At 41.0% G+C, this 14,095-nt stretch overlaps 1 protein-coding gene across 2 annotated transcripts in view; it reads right to left on the reverse strand.

Moving 5' to 3' along the window:
- The window catches only part of POLD3 (DNA polymerase delta 3, accessory subunit), a 56,485-nt gene extending 44,074 nt beyond the window's left edge, over nucleotides 1-12,411 (reverse strand). The window contains exons 1-3 of one of the 2 annotated variants that reach the window (XM_036258848.1): nucleotides 12,277-12,411; nucleotides 10,940-10,995; nucleotides 437-539 (exon numbers count right to left, since the gene is read on the reverse strand). In XM_036258848.1, the coding sequence (XP_036114741.1) occupies nucleotides 437-539; nucleotides 10,940-10,995; nucleotides 12,277-12,336 (219 nt within the window). In that variant the 5' untranslated portion in view covers nucleotides 12,337-12,411. The remainder of the gene's footprint in view (nucleotides 1-436; nucleotides 540-10,939; nucleotides 10,996-12,276) is intronic. The other variant, XM_036258849.1, reaches the window with a different exon arrangement.
- Between the last annotated feature and the right edge of the window lie 1,684 nt (nucleotides 12,412-14,095).

Genomic DNA, 14,095 nt, shown 5'->3' on the forward strand with positions numbered 1-14,095 from the left:
ACTTCTGAGTTTTAGGTTTAGTCTAAAATTCAAAAGAATCACCTTCAGATAGCTTTTTAAAAACTTCCATAATACTAAATCTTGTGTTCCTCCTCCCCCTGCTCCATGTTATTTAACAGTTTATACCTCAAATATACATATGTATTTTTTTTAATCCTCATCCGAGGACAATTTTTCCATTCATCTTTAGATAGAGTGGAGGAGAGAGTGGGAGAGAGAGAGAGAAAAAAGGACGTGAGAGAGACATATTGACCGGTCACCTCTCGCACAACCCCGACCAGGGCTGGGGACAAATTGCAACTGAGGTACGTGCCCTAGGCTGGAATCGAACCCTCGACTCCGTGGTCTGCAGGCCGACCCTCTAACCACTGAGCCAAACTGGCCAGGGCTATAGCTCAAACATATTTACACTCATTATAAGATTCTGAGAACTCACCAAATGTCCATTCTGAACAAGACTGCCAGACACTAAGTAGGTGACATGCAGCTGGGCTCCTGAATTTTCCTTTCGCTTCCGTTCAACATAATCATACAGCATTCTGTTCCAAAGGCACAAGAAAGTCATTAGTAAGACATTTTACCTCATCAACTCTTAATTTGTGACTTAAAAGTTAGGTATATTAAATCTGGCAGTTCACCAAATTTGTTTTTGTTTTTGTTTTTGGTATGTGCCCCCAGCCACTAGGGCCTAGCAGAAACTGAATGCGGGACTCTCTGGTCCACAGGCCGATGCTCCAACTGCTGAGCCAAACCGGCCAGGGCGTTCATCAAATTTTCTACAGAATTTTTGCTCAGTCCATGGACACAGAGTTAAGCTGGGGTCAACTTACTGAGATGGCACAGTGACCCAATTCATAAATGAAATTTTAAAAATCTAATAATAAGCCCAGAGGGATTGAACCTGCAATAAAACAGTAACATATAATGAATAGAACACTCAACCAAGTATACGTTCATTACTATGTGATCCTAGATAAGTTAATTTTTCTAGGCCTCTTAATAACATGAGGTATAAAACAGGAGGGTTGTACTAGGTAGACTATTGATTCTTTTACCATGGGATTCATGTGGCCATCTATAACCCTCCACTCTCAAAATTGAAGGTAAAATGTGCTTTTTTTATAGAAAGACAGTTCAGGGTTTTCAATAGTTTCTCAAAAGTGTTCCAAAACATTAAGAAGTGCTAATTATATGATCACAAATGTCCAGTTTTGAAACTCCAGTTTTATAATCACTCAGCTTCAATGCTATTTCAGAACTACAGAATTTAACAGTTTACTCCCACTGCCTAGTGTTCAGTGTCCATTAATTCCAGACTGCCAAACACCCAATGCAGAAAGGACGCTGCTTTTAGTAACGTCCCTAAAATCCTATGATCCAGGAAATATCAGAGGTTAGCTCCCCTCCCTCAATAACTTACAGATGAACAAAAACAACAAGAGACATATCATTTGTCTTTTATTTAAAATATATATATATACGGAGTCTCTATAACACGTCATACTTCTGCCAAGGACAGCCAGAAACTCAAACTCAAAAATTCCAAGGGAAACTCAACCTACATTGTTGACCATTCTGTTCTTGAAGCATTTGCTCTCTTAGCATCCATGATCCTGAGCCCCACTGAGTCCCCCTGCTATCCACCCCTCTAACTGCACCTGCTCCATTTCCTGCAGACTTGATTACCTCCTCCTTTTCTCTAACAGGGTTTTGTCTTGAGTTATCTTTTCACTCTATATATTAGTGACAAGCCACCTGGGTTTGCCTGAATTTGGGAGGTTTCCTGAAACATGGACTTCTGGTGCTAAAATCGACAGTCCTGGGCCAACCAAGATGGTTGGGCTATTTCATTCATCCCATGGCTTCACTTATTCCTGACAACAACATCTGCCCAAACCACCCAAGCCAGAAATCTGGGAGTCATTATCCTTCAGTTCTCCCTATTCAGTGAGTTGCCAAATCTAGTCAGGTCTCTCTCCCAAGTAATTCTTGACTCCATGCCCTCCAAATCTCTTGATTGGACTATTTCAATTCCAAGTGTCAATTCTGCACCCCCACCCCTTCATTATCCACAAGGCTGCCAGAAGAAAATGCAAATCAAGTCATTAGGTCAACAAAATTTTACTGAGTGGCTACTTCATATTCTATGCTTGAGAGAGAAAGAGAGAGAGAGAGAGAGCGAGCATGCACGCAATGAACAAAGTAAAGTTCCTAACCTTTTAGAGCTTATATTGCAGAAAAGAGACAAACAAATACGTAAAGATATGTTAAATGGTAGCAAACCTATGGGGGGGGGTGGAGAAAGTGAGAAATGTTGCTATTTTATATAAGGTGTTAGAAAAGGCCTCATAAACAGAACCCTGCAGGAAGTATGGAAGCCACCACTGTGGTTATCTTGAGAAATAATATTCCAGGCAGAGAGAACAGCAAATGCAAATGTCCTGAGGCCAGAATGTAGGCAAGGTACAAAGAACAGAAAGGAGGCAAGTGTGCTGAAGCAGAATGAAGAAGAATAGTGGTAGCAGAGACAGCCAAGCACCAGACATGTAGGGCTTTGTGGCCCTATGTAGAACTTGAAGTGAAGTCATCAGAAGGTTCAGAGCAGAAATACCACGATCTCACCTTTTAGAAGGGTCCCTGACTGCTGTGTGTAAACTATACAGCCAGGCAGTAAGGGAGGAAGCAGGGAGACTAGTTAGGAGGCTACTGCAGTACTCTAGGCTAGAGATGATGGTGGCTCTGACTAGTGTGGTCACAATGGAGGTAATAAATTAGTGGATGAATTCTGGGAGGGTTTAAAGGAAGAAACAACATTTCCTGATAAATATAAGAGAAAAAGGAGTTATGGATGATTGAACTAACCCACTCAGAGAATAAAGTTGTCCTTCACTGAGATAGAGAAAAGCAGAAGTAGGTGTTGTGGGCAGAAATCAGGAGTTAGCTTTGGGGGCATGTTAAGTCTAAGATGCCTATTAGTCTTTAAGTTATAATGAAAAGGTAGTTGGATATTCTTGTCTAATAAATTATTTTTTATTTTTTTTAATCCTCACCCGAAGATATTTTCTACTTATCTTCAGATACAGTGGGAAGGAGAGAAAGGGAGAGAGAGAAACATCTATGTGAGATGGACACATCGACTGGTTGCTTCCCACACGACCCCAACCAGGGCCGGGGACAAAGTGCAACCGAGATACATGCCCTTGACCGGAATTGAACCCAGGACTCATTGGTCCGCACGCCGACGCTCTACCGCTGAGCCAAACTGGCCAGGGCTGACATGTTATTCTTTATTCAGAATTTTTCAATAGTTCTCCATCCACTAAGGATCAACTCCAACTTCCTAGTAATGATATGCAAGACCCTTCTTGTTCTGGTCCCCGGTATCTCTCACCATTCTCTCACACACACACTATTTTTAGCCTTATTAAGGCAGGATATAAAAAACTAGGAAAATTCCTTGGCAAGTGGAATGGGGAAACTGAGATAGCTGAACAAACTGGCCAAACCATTTACAGCCAGATACAAAAGGTCACCTCCCTAGGGATAACATCTAGGCCTCAGTTGTATTTCATCTCCAAGCCCAGAAAAGCAGCAAAACCAGGTGGGCAATGCCAGGACCAGCTGCAATGATGACTCCCTGCCCTGACACTGACCAATCAGTAGAGACCATGACCCTGAAAAAGCATACCTGGAAAACTAGTGAATATTCTGCTGAAACCCTCCTGAGACCTCCCCTAAGATTCCTGCCTGCAAAAGAGAGATAAAAAACCCTCAAGACAAAGAACCCAGATCGTGCTCTCCCTCTGTGAAGCAGGCCTGTGCTTTCCCCTTCCCCCTCTTCTTCCCCTACAGGCATGCATCTCCTAAACTCTAAAGGTCCCCAAGAGACTTGAAAACCAGGGCAGCAGCAGTTCGTCCCAGGCTAAGCCCCTGAACCTGTCTCCAAGGCCCCCTGACTTCCCAGTAAACTAAAGCAGCCCAGCCTGAGTTTTCCTGCTGCTTTTTCTATGCTAAGTCCCTCCTTATTTCACTGTCCCCAGTTTTTTTGTTTTTTTCAATCCTCACCCAAACATATTTTTCTATTTATCATCAGATAGAGGGAGAGAGAGAGAAAGAGAAACATCAGTGTGAGAGAGATACATTGACCGGTTGCTTCCTGCACGACCCAACCAGGGCATGGAATGAACCACAACCGAGGTACGTGCCCTTGACCAGAACCAAACCCATGACTCACTGGTCCGAGGGCCAACACTCTAACCACTGAGCCAAACCAGCTAGGGCGCCAGTTTTAATAAACATACCCTCATAGTCACCTGGACTCATGTTGTGAAATCTTTCCTGCACAAAATCAAGAACCCACACACTACCATCTGGCCCTAGGAAGACATGTTCAGGGACAGGTCCTCTGTCCAGTAACATCATGAAACATTCTGCCGTTCCCCTTGCTCCTTTGCATTCCCCTCCTTCTGCCTGGAATGCTCTCCTGAGGCCTCATCTACCTCATCCCTCATCCAGATAGCAGTTCAGTTATCACCTGCTATGTGAAACTTTCCCTAAAACCAAAGGCCAGCAGACACCCCTGCCTTCTAAGCTCTAACAGAGCCTATCCCAAATCTGTTATTAGAGCACTTACCACACTGTATTCTAATTACTTAGTTTATATATCTGCCATCCCCAGTAGACTATAAGCTCTGTAAAGACAAAAATGTGCCCTAGTTAGCATTTTTGTTGAGTACTCTATCTTGTTCTCTGCAGTGTTTCCTTCTATCCGGCTATTGCATTAGGAAAGATGAGGTAACACAAATTTATGAACATTTTGGTTTACTTATGCTAGTTAGGACCAAGCTAGTAGAAGAAATGATAGACAGGAACCATGCCCAAGATGTTCTCAAGCTAGCTGGCTAAATCTTTCATCTACAACTCATGTATCATCACAGACAACTTCTATGTACATATTTCCCCAAATCAACAGGGAGGTCAAAACTGCCCAAACTGTTTTTGAAAAAAACTAATTTATGCATACCTTTAGAGTCTCTAAGACAAGTTTACCTAATTTGTTTTTTTAATCCTCACCCGAGGACATTTTTGCATTTATCTTCAGATAGAACAGGAGGGAGGGAAGGAGAGGGAGAAAGAAATAGAGAGAAACATCAATTGGCTGTCTCCTGCACATCTCCTACTGGGGATCAAGCCCGCAACCCGGGCATGTGCCCTGATCAGGAATCTGAACCAGTGACCTCTTGGTGCATGGGACGACACTCAATCCACTGAGCCACACCGGCCAGGCAAAATGTTCTTAAATATGAATGACAACATATATGAATTCTTATAAGATGCACTTCCTACAAACATGATTAACTATACCTTCTCATTTTAATTAATTAATTTTCCAACCTGATCAGTTCCACCCATAAATTTTCCCATTACAATGTATACGGTATATTACTGCCTTCCCTAACCCAATTTAATTCCTTCACAGCATTTTTACAACCTGAAATTATCTTGTATATATTGATGATGGGAAGGACCTTGTCTATCAGGTTTGCTGTTTTATGACAGAGCCTAAAATAATGCTAAATATATAGTAAAAAAATACTTCTTTAATGAATCCAAGCAAATAATACCAATCATGCCCAGTCACCACCCTCAGTGCCAACAGTGATACTTTAAATGCTTCTACTATAGCCCTGGCAGGTTTGGCTCAGCGGTTGGCGCGTCGGCCTGCGGTACAGAGAGACCCCGGTTCGGTTCCCGCTAAGGGCACGTACCTCGGTTGCAGTTTGTCCCCGGCCCTGGTTGGTCGTGTGGGTGGCAGCCACTCGATGTGTCTCTGCACATCGATGTTTCTCTCTTTCTCTCTTCCTCTCTCTCCCTCCCGCTCTATCTGAACAAAAAAATGGAAAAATGTCCTCGGGTGAGGATAAAAAAAATAAATAAACAGATAAAAATAAATGCTTCCACTATAGAAATAACCCAGTCAGAGAAAAACAAATACCATATGATTTCACTTATATGTGGAATCTAATGAACAAAATAAACTAACAAACAAAACAGAAACAGACTCATAGATACAGAGAACAGACTGACAACTGTCAAAGGGGAGGGGAATTGGGGGACTGGGTGAAAAGGTGAAGAGGATTAAGCAAAAAAGAAAAGAAAAGCAACCAAACAAACAAAAAACGAATAGTCAGAGACAACAGTATGGTAATTACCAGAGGGAAAGCAGAGTAGGGGGAGATAGTAGAAGGTATAGGGGGTATAAATGGTGACGGAAGGAGACTTGACTTTGGGTGGTGACACACAATACAATATACAAATGATGTATTATAGAATTGTACACTTAAAACCTATATTATTTTATTAACCAATGTCACTCCAATAAATTCAAAATGAAAATTTAAAAAAATAAAATCAGAATATTTCAAATGTTAAAATAAATATATAAATACATGCTTAAACTAGAGGTAAAATAAGAAGAGGTTACATGACACTCGAGTCTCAATTTTCTCACCTGTTAAAGAGGCTGATAACACCCATCACATTGGATTGTTAAAAAGATTATGTGAGATAAATGTTTGGAAAAATATCTACCACACCGCTTAGTATTCAACAAATATTTATTGGCACCTATTATGTGCCAAGCACTAAAGATTCAATGTGGCATACTGTTTTTTTCCCCAAAAAAATGGCTGTAACAATGTCGCCCATATGACAAGCCTTTCTATGTCTACCCAAAAAGAAGTGGACTCCATCCTCTCCCCTTGAATCTGGGAGGGCTAGTGATTCATTTTAACCAAAACAATAAAACAGACATGATACTGCTTGGCTTTTGATACAATCAGCCTGTACCTTTGGAGCACTAGCCTTTGAAGTCCTGAGCTGCTGTGTAAGAAGTCCAACTACCCAGAGACACCATGCTCTGATGGAAGCCCAGGCCATACAGATAGACCACATGCAATATATGATCAACAGTCCCAGCCAAAGTCCCAGTCAATGGCCAGCATCAACTGCCAGACGTGCACAAAGAAGCCTGCAGATGACAGGGCTCCAGCCATTGAGGTGTCTCAGCTAAGACACCAGACATCATGGAGCAGAGATAAGTTATTCTCACTGTGCACCACCTAATTTGAAAGCTATAGTGTAATCTTACTGTGAAGACTGAGGTATTTTTAACATGTTAATAAGCACTTGATATGCAGAAGCCTTAAATATAGTGAAAATTATTGGTATAAGAACTAAACTCTTAGAATAAAACACAGAAGTGAATCTTCTTGACCTTGGTTAGGTAAAGCCTTCTTAGACATAAAAAAACACAAGCAACTGAAAGAAAAAAAAAAAATATATATATATATATAGTACCTCAACAATAAAAACTTTATTGTTTCAAAGGACATCATCAACAAAGTACAAAGATAACCCACAGAATGGGAAATTTTTTTTGCAAATCATATATCTGATCAGGGTCTAGCATCCAGAATATATAAAAAACTTTTACAACTCAACAATAAAAAAGACAAATAACCCAACGAAAACCTGGGCAAAGGATCAGAATAAATATTTCTCCAAAGAAGATATACAAATGGCTAATAAGAACATGAAAAGATGATCAACACCATTAGTCATCAGGGAATTGCAAATCAAAACCATAATGATACCACTTTGTACCCATTAGGATGGCTTAAAAAAAGAAAGACAAGAGTTGAAAAGAATATGAAGAAATTGGAACCCTCAAATATTGCTGGTAGGATTGTAAAATAGCATAGCCACTTTGAAAACAGTTTATCAGTTCCTCAAAATGTTAAATATAGATTTGTCACCTGACCTAGGAATTCCAATCCTAAGTATATACCCAGGAGAACTGAGAATACATGTCTGTGTAAAAACTTGTACTTAAATGTTCACAGTAGCATTATTTGTAACACCCAAAGTGGAAACAACCTAAATGTTCACCAGTTGATGAATGGATAAACAAAATATGGTTCATCCATATGTTCTGGGTTGAACTGTATCCCCGCAAAAGATATGTTGACCTCCTAACCACCAGTACCTCAGAATGTAACCTTACTTGGAAATGGGATCTCTGCACATATAATTGGTTAAGATAAGGTCATAGTGGAGGAGGGTGGACTCCTAATCCAGTATAATTGGTATCCTTATAAAATGGCCATGTGGCCCTGGCCGGTTTGGCTTAGCAGTTAGAGTCTCAGCTCGGCTACAGGTTCAATTCCGGTCAAGGGCACATACCTTGGTTGCAGTTCAATCCCTGGCCCTGGTCAGGGTCATGCAGGAGGCAACCAATCAATGTGTCCTTCTCACATTGATGTTTCTCTTTCTCTCTCTCTCTCCCTTCCTCCCTCCCACTCTATCTATAAAAAAAAAAAAAAAAAAAAAAAATCAATAGAAAAATATTCTCAGGTGAAGATGAAAAAAAAAAAAACAACTTTTAAAAAAAATGCCCACACAGACAACAAATGCCACGTGACAACAAAGGCAGAGACAGAGGTCATGCAGCCAAGGAATGCTAAATATTGCTGGCAAACCACCAAAAGCTAGGAAGAGGCAAGGAAAGATTCTTCTCTACAGGTTTTAGAGGGGTCATGGCCCTGCTGATACCTTAATTTCGAACTTCTAGCCTCCAGAACTGTGAGACAATATACTTCTGTGATTTTAAATCACCAAGCTTGTAGTACTTTGCTATGGCAGCCCTAAGAAACTAACACCATGTAATGGAATAATTCAGCCATAGAAAGGAATGAAGTACAGCAGGTCCAGAAATAAGATTATTTCATTATAATATTGATGAGATACTATAGGAACTTAACTCTTATTTATTTTAGCGATTAGCCTATAGTTATGGTTTCATTAGAAGCCAGTTCAGATGATGTTAAGTGAGAATTTACTATCCTGATCCATGCTACAACACCGTCAAACCTTGAAAACATTATGCTAAGTGAAAGAAACCAGGCATACAAGTTTACATATTACATGATTCTACTTACATGAAATGTTCAGAATAAGCAAATCTCCAGACAGAGAATATATTAGTGGTTGCCTAGGGCTGGGGGAAGAGGAGGCAGGATTGCGGGAAAATGGTGAATGACTACCAAATAGATACAGGGTTCCATCTGGGATTGATGAAAATGTTCTAAAATTAGTTGTAGCTATAGCTGCACAACTCTTTGAATACACTAAAAACCACTAAATTATACATTTTCAGTGGGTGAATTGTATGGTATGTGAATTCTATCTCAATAAAGTTTGTGTTTTTTCAATATGAAAGAAATACATATGACAGAGTTAGAGAGAGGTGAGGCTAGCTGAAATAGAGCATTGGGGGAGGGCTATTCCAAGAAGTAACATGTGAAATTTGAGCTGAAACCTGAAGGATGTTAACAAGTAGGAGAGCATTCCAGACAGAGGGAATGGTTCAAATGTCCTAGGGTGAGAATGGGCTTAGCATATTTGAGGAACAGAAAGGCAAACATGGCTAGAGTATAAGAGAAGTAGAGAGTGGTATGGGATGAAGTTGGTAGACAGGGAGGAGCAAGACACTATGTTAATTCTATAACACTTATCGGTAATAGGGTAGCTATAAGAAAATCACAGGCAACTTTATTTCATCTCCAACATATACCTTTAAACCCCAACAAACTTATATAGTAATAGCTACCTCATTACATATTTAAACATCCCTAACCACAACAAATAATGACTCTTTACAGGTGTCCATTCCCAAAGTTACCTGAACCTCTTGGTTTGGGACAGGACTGGTCTTAGCAACAGCAATCTTAGATAGTCAAAATCAGTCAAAATCCATCCCTGGGCCAAGAGTTTTAGGTCTTGAAGACATAAACACACAGTCAAAATCAGACTCCTAAAACTGTCAAACAGTAACTCAAAGCCAAATCAACCCATTGTAGAGATCAGGGAAATTCTAAGACTCATGGAACATGCCTACCAATTCAAGAAAGTTCCATGACTCAAAATAGGAAAAAAATCAGAACAACTTTAGGGATAAAATAAACTAAATGAGTATTTAACTCAGTGTATGTGTCCTCAGCCCATTCACACATTCTTCCACTTGGGACATAGACACATGCACATTTACAGGTCAAGAAATTCAGAAGTTAATTCAAAAGCCTGTTTTTTGCCCTGGCCGGTTTGGCTCAGCAGTTAGAGCGTCGGCCTGAGGACCAGAGAGTCCCGGGTTCAGATCCCACTAAGGGCATGTACCTCAGTTACAATTTGTCCCTGGCCCCAGTTGGAGTCATGTGGGTGGCAGCCAGTCGATGTGTCTCTCTCACATTGATGTTTCTCTCTCTCTTTCTCCTTCCCTCCCTCTGCTCTATCTGAAGATAAATGTAAAAATGTCCTCGAGTGAGAATAAAACTAAAAAGCTTGTTTTTTTTCCTTTTCAGCAAGGAAAGACGATATGGCAAAATTCAAGAAGGGCAATGCTCTGCACCACCCTAAGCATTTCTGCTTTAGTTTCACTTAAGAGGTTCTCTTCTGAGTTATATTGTTACACAGCTTGTGTCAAACACCTGTTGACCTCATTATGGGGTATCTCAATAACTCCCAGAGATGGGCCTAGGGAGCATGTGTGAAATTATAATGAAGATGTAAGATAATAGACATGTAACTCTGAAATGTAAACAGAATTGGCTAGCCCATTTAATCCATCTGAAATAAAAAGTGATGTTAACCAGAGAGCAATACCAGAAATAAATCCAGTAAATGTATTACTACACATTTGTATATAAGTCTACCTATCTACCAAGTCATAGACAAAAGTAGTAAAAATAGTATTCTTTTCCCATTTCCCAGAAAAAAAAAAAAACAAGTTCTGACCTAGAGGCTATCCAGAAGGCTATCAACAAAGCAAAACAACAAACAAAAAACTCCAACATAATTAAAATTAGTAGTAAATAGGACTTACTGTTTGGCCTGGTTAACATGAACTCCTAGTGTATAGCTCAGCCATTTGTATGTCACCTGAAATAAAAAGGAATTTTTAAAACATTTTATTAGAACTCTAAGAGCTCCTAAAGATTCCTAGTCTCAGATGATTATGCCTTATATATTGTAACAGATGCCACCCCCGTTTTGCTAAGAACCATTCATCTGATCAGGCCGGACTGAGATATTTATCTTACAAATAGTAAGAATTTTGTTTCACAAACCAATTAATGCAAAGGATCAAAAAGGAAGGCTGAATATACATTTTTAAAAAGCTTTCATTTTCTTCACAATGCTTGTTTTACAAACGGCCCTTTTTTCACATTCGTCCTTTTTGAGGGCCACCACCAAAAACTATACTAAAACTCACCCAGAAGCTAAATTACTTTGAAGCGTACAACTCATTAAAACTTCTAAGGAAAGTTGTGGCCATACAAACATCAAAGGGCACAGGTGGTGCAGGTGTCAGGGAATGAATGAGGTGGATGAATACTGTATCACAGGTTAGATTGGGAACTCCTGGATCAAGACTACATCTTCCATCCTTCCCTGAACTCTATCACTCTTCTCTCAAAGTCCTCCAATTCTAAATGCTGACTTTCCAATAATCAGAAGTGTTACAGAGGTTAGGCAAAGACAGTGTGATTTATAAGAAAACATTAGCAAAAGAGACTGACCTAGATTGGAAAACTACCTGTCCCTTACCACAAATAAGTTACTTGGCACCTTTGTATGCTTCAACTGCCTTTTCTACCCACCTTTGGATGGATCACTGAAAGGAGCAAATGCAATAATGTGCATCCAAACGTCACTGTTGGCAATCATCATGATTTGCAAATTGCATTCACATCCATTGCCTCACCTGATGTTTACTCCATCCCTGTGAGGCAGGTCAAGCGTGTATCAATACCAAATTTCCAGTAAGAGGAAACCGAGACGGTCGGAAGGTTAATCACCTTGTCACTTAAACCCGGTTACAATTTCCTCAACTGTAAATTTGGAGCTTTAAACGCCAAGCACCTTATCAGACAGGTGTAGAGACGCCTTAGAAATATTAACAACCAATGGCCCTCCTTCCGTGGCCCCTAGTCGGTGCGCAGTGCCCAGCGCGCCCACCCAAGGACTAGGGCTTGCGGGCGCGCCAGAACCCCTCTCCCGCGAGCTCTCGCTCGCCTTGAAGCACAAAGCGTGGGGACCTATCTCCCTTATCTGGTCCCCCACCAGACCACATGCAGAGGGGTCAAGGACCCCGCCGCCGTCCTCGCCGGGCCCAGCACCCCAATCGCAAGCCCGCGTTCCCCAGTCCTAGCTCCTCACGATCTTGTTCTGGTCCATGACGAACTCGTCTATATTTTCCAGATAAAGCTGGTCCGCCATGGTGCTACAGCGTCGGGCCCCGCAGCCTCCGAGCTCCCCACGCCGCCACAACCGCAGCTCCCGCCGGCGGGAAACGTCTTTCCCCCACCCAGGTCCCGGGTCGTTTCCCACAGCAACGGAAGCGACGCGCTACGGCGGCCGTCGGAGGGTCAAACTAGTCTCAGAGATGGCGCAGGCCGAAATAGGCGGAGCTAGTGGGAGCGGGCGGAAGAGAGGAACCAGGAGAGCGGGCGTGGTCTGGAGGGCTGTGCGTGGGGCCCTGGCTTCAAGTCTCACCTTGGCCGCTTTGTAACTGACCCAGGGCGAAATACCTGACCTCTGGGATCCACAGTCTTTTCACCTAAAATTTATAAAATAATCCTTGACCTTCATATCTTTATTAAACAAATACTCATCAAGTACTGTACCTGTTCTATTTCAGGCACTTCTTAGTCACTGGGGACTAAGAAGAAAGAAATAAACAAGTAATTTTAGTAGAGTGATGCCAGCTGGGATAAAGTACTGCTTGTTATAATCCCTCAGAATTGAGAAATTAGGGAAGGTTTTGCAGAACAGTTGGAAGAGGGGCAGTGGGTGGGTAGAGGCAGGAGCAATTGCAGGGAAGAGAAAAGAGTTCATTATGGCTGAAATGTTGAGAGGAGGCCAATGAGGAGAGATGAGACTTGGGAGAAGCCTACAAGGCTGTGTGAAGGAACACATGAACTTTATTCTAAGAAAAGTTTTTAGGTTGGGGAATTTCAACTAAAATATCTCTTAACATCAGCCAAAAATCCCTTAATAATTGACATCAGCATAAGCCAGTGTAGTTCAATACAACCATATAGTGGAAAATCCAGCAGGCTCTAGAGTTAGACCATGGAATTGAAACCTGGTTTTGATATTTATTGTTGTGACCTTAAGTAAATTATTTAACCACTGCAACCTATTTTTCCCATCTATAAGATGAAAATAATAGTAGTACCTACTTTAAAGTTTTGTTGCAATATGTATTCATTCAAGACATAGCTAGCAAAAGCCTAAGAACCAAGCACTGTTCTGGGTACTGGAGTGCTGGGCATACAGCTGTGATCAATAACACAAGGAGCCTGTTCATATGTTGCTTACATTCTTGTGAAGATATTAAGTGAAGGATGATAGTGGCTTAAAATAGGATAATGGTGATACACTCCTGACCAGGGATCAAGCCCACAACCCCAGCATGTGCCCTGACCAGGAATTGAAACACCAACCTTTCGGTATACCGGAGGACACCAAACCAATTGAGCCACACTGGCCAGGTGTGTGAAAATGATTTCAATTGTACGCTTCTGATATGTATAGTGTTCTGTATGTATGTTCACACCAATAAAAAGTTTAAGAAAAGTGATCATTTAAGTAATCTTTACTACTGTAACAAACCTTCTCAAACCAGGAAAATAGAGAACAGGTACAAGTGTTAGAAAGAATGGGTTTAATCTTAACCTTGGACAAAAGAAAATAAATTCTGGGAAGAAGGAATAATGAGCAAAAATGGACCCCAGGCAAGACAGAAATGGGATTATCAAATTAAGGTAAATGATCAAAGGCATCTCCAAGTCTGGGTTGAGTAGTGGGACTAGAAAAATAATATATAGTTGTGTATCAATATATGTTTAGCAACCATTTAGCCAAAATAAAAGCCCTGATTTGTAGTGGTTGCCAACTTCTGTGGTGTAAATACTCCCATCACAGCAGATTTCAAGCTACTGATATTGATGTCACAGAATGCAGCTAGGTAGAG

This window comes from Molossus molossus, unplaced genomic scaffold, assembly GCF_014108415.1.
Source record: "Molossus molossus isolate mMolMol1 unplaced genomic scaffold, mMolMol1.p scaffold_m16_p_13, whole genome shotgun sequence".
NCBI lineage: Eukaryota > Metazoa > Chordata > Mammalia > Chiroptera > Molossidae > Molossus > Molossus molossus.